General features: G+C 36.8%; 1 protein-coding gene and 1 pseudogene across 1 annotated transcript in view; one reads left to right on the top strand and one right to left on the bottom strand.

The window, feature by feature from the left end:
• The window catches only part of TRPA1 (transient receptor potential cation channel subfamily A member 1), a 68,781-nt gene extending 59,314 nt beyond the window's left edge, over positions 1-9,467 (top strand). Inside the window, exons 24-27 of the mRNA XM_072599511.1 lie at positions 1,144-1,212; positions 6,340-6,450; positions 7,703-7,800; positions 8,546-9,467. Of these exons, the coding sequence (XP_072455612.1) occupies positions 1,144-1,212; positions 6,340-6,450; positions 7,703-7,800; positions 8,546-8,747 (480 nt within the window). The 3' untranslated portion in view covers positions 8,748-9,467. The remainder of the gene's footprint in view (positions 1-1,143; positions 1,213-6,339; positions 6,451-7,702; positions 7,801-8,545) is intronic.
• A 964-nt stretch (positions 9,468-10,431) lies between these two features.
• LOC140502511 (ubiquitin-conjugating enzyme E2 D3 pseudogene) lies at positions 10,432-15,464 on the bottom strand (annotated as a pseudogene).
• Between the last annotated feature and the right edge of the window lie 6,563 nt (positions 15,465-22,027).

The raw sequence follows: 22,027 nt of genomic DNA, 5'->3' as shown, positions 1-22,027 counted from the left end.
TCATGATTGTCTTCAAGTTTTGTTATCTTTACTTAATGATATTCTGCTGGATCATATCACAGTGACAATACTATATATACTATATAGACAATACTATCCAGTATGCTACTTTTGTCCTTGTTTCTTGCCTCAGAGGCAGCTAGGTGGGACAATAGATATGGCATAAGTACTGGAGTCTGGAAGACCTCTGTTCAAATCCAAGCTCAGGTACTTACTACCTGTATGGCACTGAGCAAGTCATTTAACCCACATCTGCCTGTTTCTTCATCTGTAAAAATGGGAATAATAATAGTATCTATAACCCAGAGTTGTTGTGAAGATCAATTGAGATAAAATTTATTAAGTGCTCAGCACAGTGCCTGGCACTTAGTAGGTGCTTAATAAGTACTTGTTTCCTTCCCTTCTTAAACATGTTAAATTCTGAAAAGTCTTATTAGATAAATGCTGACATTCTTTCATACTTTTTGTATTAAGCTTGTATTCTTCAGAATTGAGCTAACAGCTTCCCCTTACCCCATCCTTTCTGGAGATAAAAGCCTTAAGTGGTTTATCCCAGTTCCTAACTCATCCCTAAGAGTGTTCTTTTTTTCTTGATTCTCCTAGGACCATGATTCTTTATGGTCTCAGTTTAATGATTTTATTCTGTACCCATTTTCCTATTTCAATGGTGTCTGCCTTTTATTGTAACGTCCTAAAATAGTCATTCTGGAGTCCTTTTGGAGTTGAAACGCTCCATTACTTTTTTGATTTCACAAAATGCCCTGGTCTTTTCATGGTGCTGTGTGGCCTGCATTTATTTTTTAAATGAAGTCCTATTCTGATGGTCCATTGCTGTGTGTAAATTACACTAGGTTCTTGAAGGTTATGACAATATAGTGTAGACTTTACCTAACAAGATGGACATTTCAGTCCCAAATAACAGATTTTGTCTATAATCAGAGGATCAGGGTATATATACTTATTATATCCAAAATGTTATTTGATGCTAATGGCTTTGATAAAATAGAATCTATAATTGTGGATATTTTAGCCCACAAAGAGGCATGTGCATTTTAAACTAAGCCACTAGAATGTTAATAGCAATGTGTTAATATTTTTCAATTTATCTTAGAATGTTAGTTATAATTTCATAATGCATTACAGATTGGTTTGGCAGTTGGTGACATTGCTGAGGTACAGAAGAATGCCTCTTTGAAAAGAATTGCCATGCAGGTAAATAGCATGTGTATAAAAGTTTAGGGACTAATCCGAAGAGTGATTAATTTAACAAATATTTTCACGATAATTATTTGAATTATTCCCAAGAATTTGGGAATTTCTTTCTATTACATCTTGATGACTTGCTTTTCATGTTTTCCATTCCGTTTTCTATAGCCAAAATACCAAGGAGGAATGTTCCTATTGGTGAGATTGCCCACCCTTCTTCACTTCTCAGTGTATAACCACCCTGCTAGTGATTGAATCCAGGGGTGTATGTTCTATGAAGAAAGGGATTCTATTTCTAATCAACTCTTCATTAAATTCACTGGGGAGCAGGGCAAAAAAATAGATAAAACTCGGGTCTTCAGGTTGTATTGTAGATATAAATTTTAACTGTCAGTCCTGAAGTTATGACCTTGTTGTCACAGTGGGTTGGGGGGCTCAAGAGGATGGGAAGAGACAGAGACAGCCAGAAAGAGAATTTTACAGTTCTGACAGTCTAATTTTGAAACAAGAACTTTTTTTTCCTAGCAATGACATTGGGTAACATAAATGGATATGGTTTTGCAGGACACTCAAATTTTACCTTTCTCGTGTTGGTACCCTATGAAAACTTGTGGCTTTAACAAAAAGCTTAATTCAGTAAAGTCATTTCTCCTATGAGTTAAGAGGATATCGTCCAATTATGTTTCTCTGTGATTATCTAAATTAATATAGGACAGAGTTTAGAGAACCACCAGGGAAAACTAGTTTACTATATCCTTTGGCTTGTCTTTGCCAAATATCTAGTTCATGTCAACAAGCAGGTATCTAGCGTCTACTATATACCAGGCACTCTGCTAAATTCTGGGGATCCAAATAAAAAAATTTGTCCCTTTCCTGAGAAAAGTTGTCAGTCCATTAAATATATCCAAGACAGCCTTCCTTTGCAGTCTATTAGATTGCCATCAATCCAGGAGTTCTTGACCAGCCACCTGAAATACTGCAGTTCCACATTATGAATTCAAGAAGGATCTTTATCCTTTTGTTTCTGAATGTGTTATGAGTTGACATTCTCTTTTGAATTATTGGGAGCCTGATTTTTAGTTTTGCCCAGAGGGCCATAAGACTTCTACAAAAAGGTAGATTGGATGGCAGGAGTTCCAGTGGGTAGAATGATTTTTTTCTCAAAAATGAATTAAAAATTTCGTAATTATCATTTATATCTACAGTGTTCCACATCATAAATAAGAGAAGGAATGTTTATGGTTTGGCAAGTTTAGAGATCACAAAACTTCTTGACTCTAATCTTTCAGAATTATTTTGTCTTCCATTGTTTATTCATTCACTCATTCAACAGACAGTTTTAAGATCTGCTGTGGATGCAACAATGCATTACATATTCTGATGATATAAAGGAGATAAAAGGTTTGTTTCCTTGAGTTGCTTAAAAACTAGTTGAGGATGCTGAAGTCAGAGAGTTATCAGGCTGCTTAAGGAGAAGTGAACTTGTGCAGGTTGGAAAAAGTGGAACAGATTAAAGTTTCTATGCTGATCGATTGGGTTAATGAGCAGCCTCTGAACTTCTAGCCTGGGAAAGATAGATCCCATATATAAAAACGTATGACAAAACCATAAACATACAACAAAACAAACATATTTACATATAGTTATAACTATGTGTGTATATATACACAAAGAAAATCTAGTTGAGGGGAGAGTTAAGCAGTAAATAACTTACTGAATGCATCCTTTCATCAACCATGAAGTATACGTCTCACGTTACAGTAGATGTCATGAGAGAGATGAAAAAAATGATACTACAAGGATCTTCATTTATCTTGAAACTTATTGGAGAAAAAAAAGACTAACACATATAGAAAAAGTGAATGAACAATATACAATAAATGACAAATTTAGGAGATACTCTGGGCTTTCTAGAAGAGATAGGACACAAACTGGACACTGAAGGTTGAAAAAAAAATTAAAGAGTAGAAAGACATTCTAGATAGGGGTAAGAAAATGAGTAAAGGCAGAAAAGTAGAAATAAGTATTTTAAATTTGTTGACCAGTGAGATTGTCTACTTGACTGAAGCAAAAAGTTCACATTCATGAATATTTAGTTGAGTTCAACTTAGAGGAGGCCTTTTGTCCAAGGTTAGAAGGCTAAATTTCAATTACTGTACAGTAATGAGACTAGTTAAGCTTTTGGGAAAGGAAATGACACAATGGAGATGGTATTTATGAAAGATTAGTGTCATAATGTGGTATTTTTTTTAAAGATCATGCTGATATAGAGGGGAGTAGGGGAGAAAAGGCAGGGAGACTTCTAACAGTATGCTTGCAGTAATGTCAATTAGAAATAAAATTGGAGCCTAGACAATGATGCCCCTTCCTACTTTTCTGGTCTTTTTATACTTTATGACCCACCACATACTCTACAGTCTAGCAACACTGGCCTTTTTGTGGTCTCTGTCACAGAATACTCCATCTCTCCAACAAAGTACCTTTTTACCAGTTGTCTCAGTGCTCTTCCTCTCTCCCATGAATTCAAAAGTCATTTTATAAGCACCTATTACTCTCCAGCCACCATGCTAAATCCTGGGGATACAAATAAGAAAAAAGAGGCCGTCCTTGCCCTCAAGGAGCTTACTGTCTAATGGGGGAAAAGACCTCACACCAAAGAAAGGTGGAAAAAGAAGGGGGGGAGGGGAAAGAGAGGAAAGTACCTGGGAGTGGAAGCAAATTAGAACTGCTGATGGAGAGGTGTGAAGGGCTGGAAGGCTGACAAGCTGTGAGTCCATTAGACTTTGGGAAGAGTTTAGTGCTCCACCCTCCAATCCACCATTTGGAGGGGAGAGGCAACTGTGTCTGAGCTGAGAAGGTGTAGAGTATCTCAACTCCAGTCATTCTTCAAGCTGATGAGATTTCAGGTAATTAGATTTTTTTTTTTTTGGAGGAGGAAGCAGAGAAACTCATGGAGAATCAACAGAATCTTTACCTCCATCTTATCTTTCTTCAGTTCCAATCCCATCTTCTGAAGGAAACTTTTCCTGCCCCACCCCATTCTCCTTTCTCCACTCTTTCTCTATGAGATTACCTTGCATTTACACTGTATGTCTAATATATGTGTATATATATATGTATATACATATATATGTATGCATATACATATTTATGTATATATGTATACACACATGTGTAGATAAATATATATACGCACATACTTACACATATACATATATGTATAAGTATGCTTGTGTATATATGTATGCATGTATGTGTATGTGTATTCACGTTATCTCTACCATTACATTTTGAGCTATTGGAGGGCGGAGACACGGTAGTGGTGATGTATACCCTCATTGCTTGACTCAGTGCCTGGTACATAATATTTAATAAATGTTTGTTGACTGACTGAATGAAGATGGTAGTAGTGGCACTGGCATAGAATGATTAAATCTGTGTGACATTGCAAAGGAATACTCACACTAGAACACAGCTGTTTGGACTGATTTGAGAACATAATATAGTGAAGAGTGCTAGACTTAAGGGGCCTAAGTACAAGTGCTGTTCCTAGTAATGGCTAGTTGTAATATATGACTCTAGACACGTAACTTCTCTGGAAATCCATTTCCTCATCAATTAAATGGGAGTATTACCCCCTGAGACTTATTGTGGGGAAGATGCTTCTTGAGTTTCATGCTATACGAGTAGATTTGACCTATTATTGAATAGAGAATAGGGACTGCAACTCAGAATCAGGAAGATCCTGAGTTCAAATCCTGCCTCACACACTTCATGGCAGTAGGACCCCAAGCAAATCACTTAGCTTCTCTTAGGCTCAGTTTCCTCATCTGTAAAATGGGGATAGTGACAGCACCCTAAGCAGTTAGGTGGCTTACTGGATAGAGTATAGACCCTGAGTCAGAAGGGTCAGAATTCAAATCTGGCCTCAGACACTTACTAGCTGTGTGAATCTAGGCAAGCCACTTAGCCCTATTTGCCTCAGTTTCCTCAAAGCACTCCAGTATCTTTGCCAAGGAAACCCCAAATAGGTTCACAGAGAGTTGGACATGCTAAACAACAACAACAAAAATGATAGCTCCTACCTTCCAGAGTTGAGGATCAAATGAAATATGTGCAGTGCCTTGCAAACCATGAAGTGGTGTATAAATCCCAGTTAATTATTGTTGACATCAGGAACCCCTTGATGAGAAAACTCATGTTTTTCATAATGTGCTGGCACGATCACAAAGCCAGTATATGTTAGAGGGAGAATTTGAATCCGGGTCTTCTTGGCTCTAAGGCTAGCACTCTGTCCACTGTGCCACACTGCCTCTCATTATATAATAAAAAGAAAAGGGACCAGTCAATGATAGTTCCAACATGGTGTATTTGAGTGAATGATGTCATCATTAAGAAACTTACTAAAATGGTCTGGAGGAAGATGATAGCTTGTCTTGTTGAATTTCGTTGATGATGTTACATATAAGTGAGCATATCCTATGGGCTATTTCACATAGAGCACTACAGAGCAGGTGAAAGGGCAAGATGAGATGGAATGGAACAGAAAAGCATTGTTGAAATATGCAAAGTACTCTGCTAAGTGCTGAGGATATATCAAGGCAGTCTGTGTTCTTAAGGAGTTCATATTCTAATTGGAGGAAAATGTATCAATGAGGGTTCATGTGCTCGTATAAATCATGGCAGATAGAAAAGCCAGATAGTAATTCAGAGTTCTGGAGCAGGGGAGTAACAGGGCAGATAGCAAGACCCCAATAACTTTGGAACAGGGGAGATACATATTGTGAAGTGGAAATTATTGTCTTGGACATCACATGTGAAGCAATGAAAATTAATGAATTTTCCAAGGAACGGGAAAAGAGGTTGATGTTTCCCTCCGTCAATCCTCCCTTGCCCATCTTTCCACCATATGCTGTGTATTGAATGGATTCAATGAATTGAAGTAAAAGTTGGGGACTGGGGATGGTACCTAGAAGAGTAATAAGAGTAAAGTAGAACTTAAGGAAAACAGGGGGAACAAGTTCTCACGTGATTTTTAATAATAGGATAATATAATGAATTCCAGCTAACTATATGCAACATTTTTAATGATCATGCTAATGAGTATATTTCTGTTATATTACTATGTGTTAGGTGAAACTTCATACCAGTTTAGAGAAAAAACTGCCATTTTGGTTCCTAAGTAAAGTGGACCAGGAATCGATCATTGTGTATCCTAACAGGAGGAGGCACTGTGGAATTATGGTAAATTCATGCAATCAAAATAAAGTTATAGTGCGTGGCATTTATATGATGTTATCTCTCAGGACTTCTTTTTTGGACTTTGATACTAATCCTGGCTATGGGAAGGAAGTAATTACCCTTTTTAAAAAAAAGGTGCATTAACTCAAGTCATGAGGATAATATGAAATGGATAAGAGGTGTTTAAAATGGATTTAAATAAATCTATAAAGGACCCTTCCCCAAACCAGTTATTTACTCTCTCCTACGTGTTAGGGCTGAATATATTAATTTTCACAACATCTCTATGATAGTGAACAATCATTGTTGTGGCAGTTGAAAAATGTGACCCAAAGAGATTAAAAGGTATAATTCATGGTCAAAATGACATTTTGAGCTAGCTCATTCACTCAAGTATAACTTTTAAACCTAGGGATCAGAGAGGAAAGAACCTACAATGTTAACATTTAAATTAGTATCCTTTTAAAAGTATAATTTCATACATTTGTTCCTCAGCATTAGCATGTACAACATCGTACAGGGGAATGTATTGACTCTGAATAAAGATTGACCTGGAGTTCTGAGAGCTGGGTTCTAACACCAGCTTTGTCACTAAAAGTTTGTGATCTTGGTCAAAGCCTCTGCCTTAATGCAATATATCTGAATGTGTATATATACACATATACATACACATAAATACATACATACGTATATTACATATATTATATATATATATATGTATATAACATCTTCGTTAAACTCAAGATTTCATTGGCAATCAGTAATGGTTTTAGAAGAATTTAGTTCCAATCATTAGCAGGTTTGAAAAAACAAGTGCACATGAGACTTTAATTAATCAAGGTTCTATTTAAACTTCCCTAAAACTATATCATTCCACAGCCACATACTCTTATCTCATTTAGTGTGGTAGTTTATCGAAGACCTAAAGGCATACTCTGCTCTAACACATATGAGGTACATCCTGTTATTGGCTTATTGTCTGTTATTCTCAGTGTGCATTCTTGTTACAGAAAGATGAAAGACCACTTCTCCCCTATTCAATGACACTTCCCAGCAACAAACACCCTTGCAACTATTTAAACCTGATTGGAAAAATGTGGATTGTCATTTGTGGCAAATTTCATAAAACATGTGAATTTGTCCTTTAATACCATTTTTGCTGAAAATATGCAGATAATTTTAGAGAATTAATATCTCATATAGTAGTAACTTATATAACCAAATGATGGTTTAATTGTCATGTTTTATCTCACAGAGTCTCTTCCATTATTGGTTTTGTACTCGATATACAAAACCAGAAACACACTGTGCTGATAAGACTTTAGAAGTTGAAGTTTTGAAGCAGAAATACAGGTATCATTACTATTGCTTCTCTTTCTATATCAAATAGCCTCATGGGTAATTGTGGATTAGTGTCAGGGAACCTATTGCTTAATTGACTGCTATTGGTAGGATGATGGTAAGTAGAAGTAAAAGGTGCTCTTCTGGTTATTTGGTATCCATCTTTGAATCTCATCTATGTATAGGCTTTCTACATTTATAAGGAATTGTTTTAAAAATATTTAGGAAAAGTTGTCTACATAGGCATTTTATTTGTGTACATACCATGGTGATAGAGTTTTCTAGAAAACACATTTTGAAGGACCTGATGAACATTATGTATTCCTTCATTGTGAGGCAACCTGGATAGAGGCAAAGTACGATAAATCTCTCTTCTGGGAACACTCAAGTGATTAATTTGCTGCTTGAGAAAGAATCTTTGTCATAGACAAAGTACCAAGATTCCAGCTTGCTCTATTGGATATAAACATTAACAGAAATCATTTTGTTTAAACAGTTCACTTTTGCTTAGCATATCTTTCCTAAATTATAGTTAACTAAGAAAAGTTCAGGTGCCTGAGGTTATCCTACATATTACCTTACTCTCAGATTCTTTGCCTTTTGAAATAAGCCCCTGGGGAAGAATAACTTGGAAATGGGATTTTGGCTGAATTGAGAGGAGAGATGAAGCCCCAACCCTTGATGTAGCACACTTAGTAGGCTAAAAGAGAGAATTAAACTCAAAAAATAAATTAATAAATTGTGTATGTCCCTTTAGGCTGAAGGATCTTGCTTTGCTCCTGGAGAAACAGCATGAGCTCATCAAGCTCATCATTCAGAAGATGGAGATCATCTCTGAGGCCGAGGATGAAGATAGCAGTTTTTCATTTCAACATAGATTTAGACACCAACAGTTAGAGAAAAGTAGCAAGTGGCACTGTGTGCTAAAAGCAGTTAAAAAAAAAGCAATGTGTGCTTAGCATCACACAGTTATTTATTCTTTTAGGTTTCCTGCTCTTGTTAACCGGATTCATTTGAGAGCTTTGTTCATTTTATCATATCCAATTTCCATTTGTGAGGCAGAGGAGGGAAGATGAGTAAGTTTTAATTCATAATCATATGAGCAATTTAAATGGAATAAAATCTCCTTAAAGTTTACATAAAATTAAACAACCCCTTTTGACCTCCCTGGCATGTTTCATTCACTGAAAATATATATATTTTTAAAAATACATTCCTGCTGTTATCTTCAATTTGAAACATACCCCTTATTATCTGTGAGAAAAAAATAATTTTCTAGAACACTGTAAGAAAAAAATCCTACTCAAGTGATGAGTCACACATATGCATATTATTTTAAAGCTTAAATGTCAATAAGCATGACTCTGGGCTGCTTATCTTGCCTAATAGGTAACCATAGACCATGATCATAAGAACTGTATTGGTTCCTGCCTTTTGTGCTACTGTTCCTTCAATTTACATTGTGGATGCTGTGTTTACTCTGTACGCTCTTTGAATAGGCTTTCCTCCTCCTCCTGCTAGCTTACCGTCCTCCATTTAATGTCATCGGAGCTTTAGATGTGAAGATAATAGTTATCCACCCTGCATGAAAAGAGTGACTTCCCTGGATGTAAATCTAACATCCTGTGCTGTTATGCCCAGTTCCAGCAATCATTCTAATAAAGTATCTTTAATGCTCATATGCTCCTTGGTATTCAATCAATTTAAGATTTATAAAAAAGAAGTGTTGCTCAGATACTTATCTGCCTGACCCTAGACAAATCATTTCAGCTCAGTGTCAGTTTCTTTATCTGTAAAATGGGGATAATAGTGCCTAACTTACAAGGCTGTTATAATGATCAAATGAGACAACAAATGTAAATATTAAATGCAGCTAAGTGACACAGTGGACAGAGTGCTGGGTCTGGAGTCAGGAAGACTCATCTTCCCAAGGTCAAGTCCAGCTTCAGAAACTTACTAGCTGTGCAACCCTGGAAAAGTTACTTAACCCTGTTTGCCTCAGTTTCCTTGTCTTTATTTGAACTGGAAAAGGAAATGGCAAATCACTGCAGTGTCTCTGCCAAGAAAAACCAAAATGGGATCATGAGAAGTCAGATATAACTGAAACAACTGAACAAATGTGAATGAACAATAAACTGAGGAACATAACACATAAATAAAATTAGAAACTACTATACTATCCTTGAGGTCCCTTTCAGGTCTGATCCTCTAAATATGAGGCTTATTTCCAAGCTTCCAAAATAGAAATTCATACCACTTAGGACAGTGCCTCGTAAAAGTAGGTGTTTAAGGGGTCATCTCCAATCAGCCTGATCTATATCTTGCCACTGGACCTGGATAACTCTAGAGGAGAAAGTGAGGCTAGTGACTTTGCACAGCCCTTCCTCACTTAAATCCAATTTACCTGCAGGTCATCGCATCACCTCTCTGATGTCATGGTCCTCCTCAAGAAAGATTGTTGCTGAAGAAGACCATGCCATCGGAGAAATGATGACGCAACTTTCACTTGACTTTGTTTTGAGTGAAGGAGGAAGTACAAAAAACTATAGCCAGCTACTGTGCTAAGTGCTGGAATATAAAGAGGAAAAAGATAGTCTGTATCCCCAAAGAGCTTACAAACTAATGGCCTTTTTAAAGGACCCCTTATGCTGGATCTCGCTTCAACATTTCAATTACATTTTTAAAATGTAGTTGGCCAACAGCTATTCCCTCAAATTCTTGCTTAGATGGTCTAGATTGTAGGTTCCCATAGTGGGCAATACTATCCCCTGGAGGAGCTGTGGGTGTAACTGGGGCACATTGAATAAAAATAAGGGGACAGTGGAAGCATAAGTATAGCACTGAACTTTGAAAAACCATTCCTACATGTTTCATCTGTTGTGTAACATAGCTAAAGTCATAGTGATTACATTATTTTCCAGATAAACACATGAAATGAAAGTTATGACTGACCAATAGGTCTTAAATAAGTCTTGGCAGGTGAGCATGACACACATTATTGGAAAGTCCAGCATTCATTGGCAGGATTATGTGCGTGAAATGACTTGTTTACAATATGATACTATATGGTTACGTAATGCAATATTTCATCATCAAAATTTCAATGCAGGAAAAAAATCACAAATTTACAATAAATTATTAAATGAAAGTTATATCTTTTTAAAATATATATGTATGTGTATGTATGTATATATATATATATATACATATATACATATATATACACTATATTTTTTTGAAATGATGAGAATTTCAAAAAATGTTAAAGGGTTAAAGAAAGTAAGTTTCCAGGAGGGAGTGTGCACTGAGTATTTCTTCTGAAAAGGGGGTGCTAGGTGAAATAGGTTTGGGAACCTCTGGTCTAGATTGTAGTCCCCACTTTGGCCAAATTCTCATCTTTTCTTATATATCTGTCACCCATTTTTCATTGTTTCATTATCCCAGGTGTTCCATCTTCTTTGCAGAAATTCATTCAAGTTCAACATTACAAACATTTGGAAACTTTCTAAAAATATCTGTTAAGATACACCATTTCCTACAACTCTTATTCTCGTGGTACCACCTGAAAGAATGAGGAAATAGTAAATATTAATTAGAGCAGCTAGGTGCTACAGTACATAGAGTGACAGACCTGGACTGAGGAAGACTCATCTTCCTGAGTTCAAGGCTAGCTTCTGACACTTAATATTTATGTGACCCTGGTCAAGCAACTTAACCCTATTTGCCTCAGTTTCTTCATCTGAAAAATGAGCTGGAGAAGGAAGTGGCAAACTACTCCCATATCATTACCAAGAAAACCCAAAATGGGGTCACAGAGAGTCAGGCATGACCAAATAATGACTGAACAACAACAAAAATAAATATTAATTGCTTACCATGTACAGAGCACTGTGCTACATGTTGAAGATGTAAAGATGAAAAAAAGCTAGCACTTTAGAGGGTAATATGATATGTGACAGTGGTCGGTTTGGTGCTGTGCTGATGCTACTGGGTTGTTCATTCATCACCCTGACTCCTACTTGTCTCCCTTTCCTTCAAACATAACTCTTCCTTCTACCATGCCCTTTATCCCTCCCCTTTGGAGGACTGTATTTTTCCTTTTAAATCAGACCACAGGAGTCAGAATGATGGCTGCCCATCTCAGTGCCAGGCTAACGGGTTAGGATCTTAATATAAGTATTCACTCTGTCCTGGGAAATTGTAAACAAAGTTCAGCAACTTTCCTTGGTGAAACCCTAAACCAAAGTTACTGTTCTGAGAAAACACTACAACTTTTCATCTTTCTCTCTCCCTCCCCTTCCAGGCGCTCCATTACTGGTTTTCATTCCTTCCTTGAATCATCCACTTGCTTTAGCAGCATGTGTTTAATAGCTTTTATCACATTTGCTGTCTGAAGAGGCAGAATAAACCTTGTTTAAAGACAGAATTTGTTTAAACACATAAAGGTAAACAAACTTTGATGAACAAAGATAAAGAGGGAGGCTGACTCTGGCCTTTTAGGAAAAAAAAAGGAAAGGGCAAGGGAGAAAGAAATGGCCAATCTTTATTCATAGGCCAAAAGGATTTCAGCGTGCTTCATGCCTGATTCACCTAAACATTCTCCCTTCTGGAGGCTAGTACTGGTGACCACATATTGTTTGCCATGTTCTTCTTCCAAATTTTGAAAACTTTTTCTCTATCCCACTAAAACCAAAGGATAAAGATGAGGGATAGTTTGCCAAAATCAGACTTTCTATCAGTCCAAGATCAGGACAAATCTCTAAAGTGGGCAGGGCCAAGGAAGAGCTAGAGCATACAAGCACACACACTTCTCCAGTATCCTGATCTTCTAGGTCACATGCGGAGTGGACATATACAAGGCAATATTACAGTTATGTTTGCATACATATATTTGAATATGATCAGTGACTATTAGAATATCAACAAAGACATGAGAAAATTTGGAAGGGAGAGACTACTTCTAAATTGTGATTCAATTTAGAAGCTTTATGGAAAAAATAAGAACTCTAGGAGCTGGAAAGTACATAGAGACCATCTAGTCCAACCCTCTCATTTTACATATTAGGAAACTGAGGCTAAGAAAAGCTTAGCAGCTCATACATGGTTATGCAGGTAATGACTATCAAGGTCGAGATTCCAACCTACGTTATCTTATTCCAGATTCATTATTTCCCCTGATAACCCTATGCTGCTTAGCCATGAAAGGTTTAAAGGGGGGGGGAATAAATTCAATAGTTAGAGATAATGAAGGGAATGCTAATTATAGAGAGTGACCTGCTAAACTAGACGGAGAAGAAAATTGGATTAGTAAGAAGAAGTAAAGGAAGAGGAGAGAGGAAGGGGAGGACATGAAATAAGCATTGATTAAGCACCTACTGTCTGCCAGACACGCTAAATACTGTACAAATATTCTGTCATTAGTTCCTCACAACAACCTGGGGGAGGTGGACACTATGATAATCTCAATTTTTCAGTTAAAAAAACTAAGACAGACAGAGGCTAAGTGACTTGCCCAGGGTCACATAGTAAGTATCTTAGTCAGGATTTGAGCTTCCTAACTCCAGGTTCAGTACTATTATCTGCTAAACCACTTAACTGGTAATCCATGTTTTCTGCAATGCCAAGAATATATAATTGAGTGGTATTAAATTTGACACAATTTAATTTTCGTTCCCCATTTCTTTCCTTATTTTTTTTGGACTTAAGTACTAAAAAAATAAAGAGCATTTCATGTGCACAGCAGCAGAGGTTTGTATGTCAAATTGTGAATCTCCAATTAATGCTACTTTTAAGGCATATAATAAATTTCACCCATTACTTTAAAAACTATCCTGCTTGTCTGTGCTTCCTTTTGAACTTCCTTTCTTCTATGTGTATTTTTTAAACATTTCAATGGTCCTTTTTAAAAATATATTAATTGTTAACCCTCCACCTCTTAAATTAAAAAAAAAAACAAAAAATTGTAACTGTAGCAAATAAGCATAATCAAGCAAGACCAAGTCATGTAGTGGCTATGTTTACAAATCTCTCTCTTTTTGACTTGACTCCTTCTCTATGTTGGGAAGTGATCAGCATAATTTATCAAATACTCTTGGGGATTTATGAAGTCTTTAAAAGTTGTTTTTTTTTTTTGTTACAATATTATTGTCTTAGTAATAGTTGTTCTCCCAGATCTGCTAACTTTTCACTCTACATCGGTTACTATCCAAGATTCTCTGTAACTTTGTCTTTCATAATTTCTTATGACTCAGTAAATCCACGGCATCCATATGACAGAATTTGTTCATCCATTTTGCAACTGATGGGCACCCCACCTAGATTCTAGCTCTTTTCTTTTTTTATTTCCCCCTTCAGAATTAGGCAGTTATTTTGTTTGTGATTATTTTCAATATTTCCAATATTATCGTCATTTTTTTGGTTTATGCAACTTTATTGGAGAAAAACAAATCAATTACTAGAAAGTTATTAGTTGATCACTCATCCATTGAAAACTTGCATCATTTATTCAATGCTATATTAAACAGTGTATTGGAAGAGAGATTAACTAATAGCTCCAAGCCTCCTAACAGAATTTAAATGAAAATTAACAAAAAGTTCAAGACCCTATTTTGGAATACAAGGGGTATTTGACTTCCAGTTTCCATTCCCTCTAAAATAAGAACAGGTCATTCCTTTATTGACATGAGTAACATACATCACATTTTCTGTTCTGCTAATGCTATAAATTCAGTACCAATTCTCTAACTACATCAGTTATGAGCGTAAAGTATATCATGAAATCTCAAATCTCTAACAATGGAAGGTTTAAACAAGATGGATGCTGCTACAGTAGTGTTGCTTCCTTTGATATGACAATATTGCTTGCATCTCCCTCCCCCTCAGAGGGTATCTTCAGCATCTGTTACCTCAGCGGGGAATGGTTTTAGTCTCATAACCAAGTTAGAGTGAAGACACTGGCCACATAATATATGTGCTCCATTTAAAAATAGTTCTGAATCTTGGGCAGTTGTTCTCTTGTAACTACTTTACAGTTTCTAAAAGCAGTTATTGTCCAAAGTTGGAAGAACTTAAGTCTTCTCAGACGAGCATGTGCATGAATGGAGAGAGGTAAACAAACCATAAAACTAAAAAAAATGAAGTCTGATAGGGGAGCAACAGTATAAGAAAATCAAAACAAAAAAAGGAACAGTAATTTAAAGTTTATTCCAGCTATAATTCAGGTTATTCTTACCATAGTATGACATGGCATACTTCTGAGTCCATTCTTGAGATATTTTGTTGTACTTGTCTCTGTCCGTTTTATAAATCCATGCGATTTCTGGTATTAAGGGGTCATCTGGGTTTGGACCACATAGCAGTGAACAAATGGATAAAAGAACTTTAGAAACAGATAAAGCAGGAGATCATTGTGATCCTAGAATATGGAGACAAATGTTGCCATTACAACATCAATGATCAATTCTTGTTGTAAATGCAACCTCAGGTGGTTTGAAGGGGCAGCTTGTAGGGAAATGAATTGCCAGAAAGAATACATTGCCTTCATATGGACTGTCATGAGGTACCATAATTGTGGTTTGCCAATGAAACATATCATCCCCAGCTGGACCTACAGAGTGCTGTGGTGGAGGATCACAGGCCAAATAGCTAAGTTTCTTATTAATCCATTTCAGTGCCATGGTGTGTGCTTCTTTCCACCTGACTCTGTACTCTCTAGGTGGGCAGAAGGCTTTGACCAAAAATTCTGATTATCCCAGGTGGCATGGAGGAGTTGGGGGTAAGGGATCCTCTTCTCACACCTGCCTCCCCTGTCCTATGGGGCTCAGGTGCACAATACCAATTATTGTTCTTTTAAAGCCCTATCCCCATCCCTACTTATTTACCTGTTGAATGTGATGTGTTTCTACACCCAAATGTGTGTGAGTGTGTTGTCAGACTTGTGTTCTATCTAAGAGGGCAAACCTAGAAGTGGGTAAAAGTTGCAAAGAGGCTGATTCAGCCTGATTTATAGAAATACAAAGATACAACAGAGCTTTCTAATATTGGAATGTGACACTATTAGTTCCCCCTCACTGGACATCTTCAAACACACTGAACAACCACTTGTTAAGATATAAAGAAGGACTCATGACAGGAAGATGGCAATATCTTGTAACCAGGAAGCATTTGTAATCAGAAAGATGGGTATATTGTACTGTAGGTTAAGATTACACTGATATGTAACTCTATAACCCAGATTCCTAAAAGTTCAAAGAAAAGATAGACATGATTCCATGGCCAAAAATTCAAAAAAGGAAAGTGGTTCAAGAGGAATAATAAGTTCCTCCAAAACATATCTGACATAAAAATCACAAATGATTCTGATAAGGAAAAAGTAAGTGAGTCATCTAAAGAAATTGATATGGTTGTACAGGGAACTGTCAGAGAAGTTCAAATGATAGATGCAAGGACAGATAGGTAGTGGAGAAGGGGAGGATATATAAATAGATAGAAGGCAGATAAATAGGTAATAGATAAATAGATGGGTGGCTGCTAGAGGATGTGGATATTAGTCTTTTCCTGTTTCACACTTTTACTAACAACTTGGATGAAGGCATAGAAACCCTAATTATCAAATTTGCTAATGACAGAGCTGAGAAGGATATTTAATATATTGCACTGACAGTATTAGAATTCTAAAAGAGTTAAACAGCTGAAATTTTTAAAATGTAATTAAAAGATTACAAGATTAAATTAAATGGGAATAAATCTAATGTCCTGCATTTAGTTGTATAAAATCAATTGAATAAGTACCAAATGGAGAGATGCAGCTTCATGTGAAGAAACAATAGCTTAGGGTTTTAGCTAACTACAAGTAAAGACTGCATAATGTCAACAAAATCTAATGAAACCTTGGCCTGCATTAATAGAAAAGACTCATATGTTCAATTTGGGTGCATCGTTTTTGGTGAAAAGCAATACCACCAGCTGAAAAGGGTGACCAAAGGCCTGGAAATCAAATTAAAATGGATGGTTGAAGGAACTGGAAATGTTGGATCTGGGTATGTCTTGTGGTTCTGAGGACAGAAGCAGCATTAAAGAGAAAAGACTCCCAAGAGTCAGATTTGGGACCAAGGTCAAGGCAGTTTTTTCCAGTAATTATGATTGTCTCTAGAAGTAATAAGAGCCCTCTCATCAAGGAGATCAAACTCAAGTTAGATGGTCATGAGGCAATGTATTATAGAAGGGATTGCTGCCTTAGTTAAGGGATCAAATTAAGTCAGCTCAAATTTATTCTGGCTATAAGATTCTAGAATTCTAAGACTCCTTGGTTTAGGTGCAGAAGAAAATGGAGTATTTTTAAGACAAAAATGCTGGGAAGAACTTTAAAAAGAGGAATAAACAAAATAGAAGATGAGTAAAAAAGAAGATGAAACTAAAAAAAAATAATAGGCCAAGAGTATATATAAAGAAAGGGGCAGTGAAGATGGTGCCTTTCTCTAACCTTCCTTTCCCCACCTCATTACATACCAATCCCCTTCAAGTACCCTGTGCTCAAGCAAGACTCAACTCTATGATCATTGATCTCTCCTATCTTCATTCAGCTCTATTCTCCCACACTGTGAAGTTACTCTCTCCTCTTTCCACCTTCTATATCTCTGCGTGTTTCAGTTATTATCCTCATTCAAGATGCAGTTCAGATGTTTTCTCTCTTATGGTGCGTTTCGTGATTTCTACAGCTAGCAGGGATTCTTTGCTTCCTGAATCTCTTGTGTGACTTTTAGTCTGAATCATTTTCTAGTGTGTACTATATCTTTTTGTACAGATCTTACCCCTCAACTTCCCCCCTACTCCATCCCCAGATTATAAACTCTAGATTATTAAACACATTATAAGGTCTAGGTCAGTATATCATCTTTATATCTACATTGCCTTCTTTATATGTAACTTATTCGTTACATTTTCAATTAAGTTCAGATAGGTGTGTTTGAACCTTTATCATCTATTCCATAGGCTTTGAACCTAGATAAAACAGTTAGACTCTTCCCCAGCTCTCTAAGTACAGGTGTCTCTTAGAGATTGTGAGAATTTGTACATATAGTCAAGGTTCCTATCCTCAGCTTCAACCCTCCCATTATTCATGCTATTATTATTCTTCACAGTGATACCAGCTATGCCATGCCAGAGAACTTGGGGATTCAATACTGAAGTGAAGTAGGATTAAAGGAAGAGGAATTTCCTATTCCTTTATAGTGATAACATGCACTCATTCATTTATTACAGACAGCAATGAAACAAAGCTACCAAGAAGGTTATCTTTTGTAAGGTCTGGAATTCCCCTGGCTGGGGAACCCCGTACTTCCCCATAACCGTGGGGTTTTCTTTTGATACCAAAGGAAGAGGACAAGTACTTCCAGATTGATTATAAGTAGCATTTTAATCAATCATTATGAATACTTACAAAACAGGGACACTCTTCAGCGTGGGGCATTGACCAGATAGTTTACCTGATCCCTGCTAAGAACCCCTATGATTCCCATAGTAGTTATAGAAAGCAAAGGGAAGAGGAGAGAGGGAGTGCATCACCATTGACTGGTGGATATTTTTGGTTTTTTGCTTAGTAATGAGCTTGGGAATTAAGCCAATGTTATGCCCAAACATACGTTTGTACGTTGATTGTATCCCAGTCACACATGGGTACAATTCTTGTTTTGGCTTTCATAGGTACCTTAAGTTATGACTCAGTATCAAAGTTATGATTTAGTATCTAAGTTATTTTTTCTAACAAGTCACCATATTTGGGCTTCCACTTTTCACAGAGTTTAAGTTTTTATGGCTTTTCTCTTACTGCGGTATTTTATGGCTTTTTCCCCCAATAAGAACCCTACACTTTTCCCATAGATTATACATTTGATTTAACTGCCAACAGTAGAGCACTATTTTAAGAAGTGCACAGGTCTCAGTTGTCATGAATATGTAAGTTCTATATTTTGATAAATACTTTGTGAAAGAGGGAGAACTAGCCTTATAATAATGGTATCTAGAGACTTTTGGCTCAGTATTAAGAGCAAACAGAAAAATGAGGATAGCACGAGAGGTCATAAGCTGTTCGCATATTTCATGTAAACAGGACATCTTTTCATAAGATATGTGTTTGCCTGTGTCTATATGTGTATTGAGGAGGGTGGCATGTACATCTGGGAATATGAAATTTTGTCTATGTTCCTAATTGCATCCAGAAGGTCTAATTCCTGAAAATAACAGCTCATATTCCTCTGCTCTAGTGATACTAGATTTTATCTCAGGCTTTGTTAGTGAAGTGAGCATTAGTACATCTTCAGAGAATTGTAGGAGGTTCCATATGAAATAGTCTCCTTTGCTATTCCTAATATGTTCCTCTAGAGACTCAGTGATGTTCAGTTTTAATGTAGTTTTCTTATGCAGTGGTACACATTGCAGAGATGGGATATTTTCCTATAATGAATATGAGAGAGATATGAGAGAAACTAGGGAATTGTATCATATAAATACCATTCATTTCAAATAGAATGGTCTTCATAGGTCTGGAAATATTGCTTTCATCTTCTCTCTCTTCTCAAATAATCATGTGTAGACTTACTTGCTACCATTTTGACTCCCACGGACAAAAACTCCTTGCAGGGAGTAAGTTTTTCACTTTGCTTGCTGTTTTGAGCACTTAGCATAATGTCTTGCATAATTTCATGGGGGTAGGAAGTATAGGTAGAGAGGATGAGGGTGTATGCCTGAGATTTCATCCATCTAGGGGATTCTTGGTAAGGAAATTCTCAGTGTAGTAGAAAGAATTCTGGGCTTGGAGTTAGTCCTGAGTTCAAATGCTACCTCAGACACTTGTGTGAGCCTCAGCAAGGGGGGCTCTCTCTGTCTCTGTCTCTCTCTGTCTCTGTATCTCTCTCTGTCTCTGTACCTCTCTCTCTCTCTCTCTCTCTCTCTCTCTCTCTCTCTCTCTCTCTCTCTCTCTCTCTCTCTCTCTCTCTGTCTCTCTCTCCCTCTCTCCATTTTCCAATTTTTAAAAAGATAGGAATTGGACTCAAAGGTTTCTAAGGTCTCTTCTAGCTCTGAATCCATATGCTTGTGATTAATATGGATTAACAACTTGTCTGTAACTTATGGTTATAATGACTTGTCCATGGTAATAGTCAATGAACATTTATGAAGAGCCTACTATGTATCAGTCGTACTGGGGACAGAGGGAAAAAAGGCAAAATGCAGTCTGCCCTCAAAGAGGTCACAATTTAATAAGGACACAATAAGCAAATGCATACATACAAACAAGCCAAAGATAGAATAAATATGCAATAATTAACAGGAGGAAGGCATTAGAATTTAGAGGGATTGGGAAAGGTGGGGTTTTAGTTGGAACTTGAAGGAAATTAAGGAAGCCGGCAGCCAGGAGATTAGAACAAAGAGCATTCTAGGCATAAGGTCAGCTAGAGAAAATTCCCTGTAGCTGAGAGATGGGGTGCTTTGTTCATGAAGAACAAGGAAGCTAGTTTCACTGGACTGGAGAGTAACAAGGTATGAGGGATGAGAAGATTGAAAAGGTAGGTATCATGGACAAGACTCGAATCTGTGTCTTTCTGAGTCAAAGACTCTCATTTTGCATGTAGTAGGCACTTAATATTTATTAGATTGTATTGGAATGAGGCTTGGACAGGTATTTCAAAGGCCTTGGCTTAGTGTGTGGTCTCTCGTCTACAGTGCTACAAAAGAGATTCTTTTGGGTGTTTATAAATGTTTATTGAGTGAAATTGAATAAAGAGCCAAAATTTGACTCGGTACAAAAACTTTCTTACAATTAGAGCAATAAAATAATTGAACAAACAGCTCTGTAAAGTTGTACTTTCTCCCAGAAGAACAAACCAGGAAACCAAATCAGGGTTGATGTCTTTTAGAGTCCACTGAATGGCAGACAGACTCAAAAGGCTGGACACAAGACACAGCCACAAAAGATATGCCAGAGAATACTTGATGACTTATGTCTCTTTTTCCAGCTTAATTTCAAGCTATTTGGGTCTTGGTTGCAATACCCTTTTTCTCTGGGTTGGTTTCTCTAAAATGAGCCAGGGCTTTGAACCTCCTTTATTTTCTGATTACTTGCTGCCTGCCTCATGCTCAAAGGCAGATGAGACTCTGAGTGGCCACTTGAGAGGGACTTTGGTCATCACTAATTTAGATTACAGTTACATGGCTAAGAATACCTTTTCTTATCTTGGTAGATCTGTATCAGTGTGGCACAGTGAATAGAATGTTGAATTTGGAGTAAGGAAGACGCATCTTCCTGAGTTCCAATCTGATCTCAGACTCCTACCAGCTATTTGACGCTGGGCAAGTTTACCCCGTTTGCCTTAGTGCCTTCATCTATTAAATGAGCTGGAGAAGGAAATGGCAAACTATTGCAGGATCTTTGTCAAGAAAACCTCAAATGGAATCATGAAGAGTCAAACACTAGTAAAAACAGCTGAACAACAAAAACCAGAGTTTCTAAGGTCCCACTTAGATCCTTTGAAACATGAAATAAAGAAAAAAAAATGGAATTGAGTACAGAAGCATCATGATGTATTGGAATATCCTGACTCTGTCACATACTACCTGTATGACCTTGAACAAGTCATTCAGCCCCTATAGGCCTCAGGGTTTTCCCACTAAAGGGAGTATCAGAAAAATTGCTTCATGCCAAGAAGTGGAGTGTCTTTTTTATGGAGAACTGCAAGGAGATCAGTATCAATGGACTGAAAAATACATGGAGTTGTATAAGGTCAGAAAAGTTGCTTCCAGGCCTAAAAATTGTCTTTTATTTATCAAATAAAATCACCACCCGCTCCATTGTGCTGATAACCTATTGTTCTAGGTTAGAAAACTTCAGTTCTGAGAAATGTTCCATGTCACAACACATCAGAATAGAAGAAACCACAAATAAAGGACAAAGATTGGTTGAGAATAACAATTCTCAACTAATTGACTTGAAGGGACTTAAATAGGTTTAGGTGATCAAAAGCAGAGTTGGAGGCAACTCTAGGGACTAGTTATTGAAGTGTTCTCATTGCAAATTGGAGGGAATTGAAGCCAAACGATATAAAGCTTATAGATATAAATATATAAAGATATTTAAATAGATACGAATAGCTAAATAAGATATATAACTTGTCCAAGGTCTCAGAGCTTGGACAAAGAAGGACACAGACTTGGCTATCGTGCCTCCAACTGTTTTTGCTACCCCATG

Source organism: Notamacropus eugenii, chromosome 4 (genome assembly GCF_028372415.1).
Source record: "Notamacropus eugenii isolate mMacEug1 chromosome 4, mMacEug1.pri_v2, whole genome shotgun sequence".
NCBI classification, from domain to species: domain Eukaryota; kingdom Metazoa; phylum Chordata; class Mammalia; order Diprotodontia; family Macropodidae; genus Notamacropus; species Notamacropus eugenii.
The sequence above is the reverse complement of the archived record's forward strand: the minus strand, read 5'-3'. Positions and strand labels throughout refer to the sequence as shown.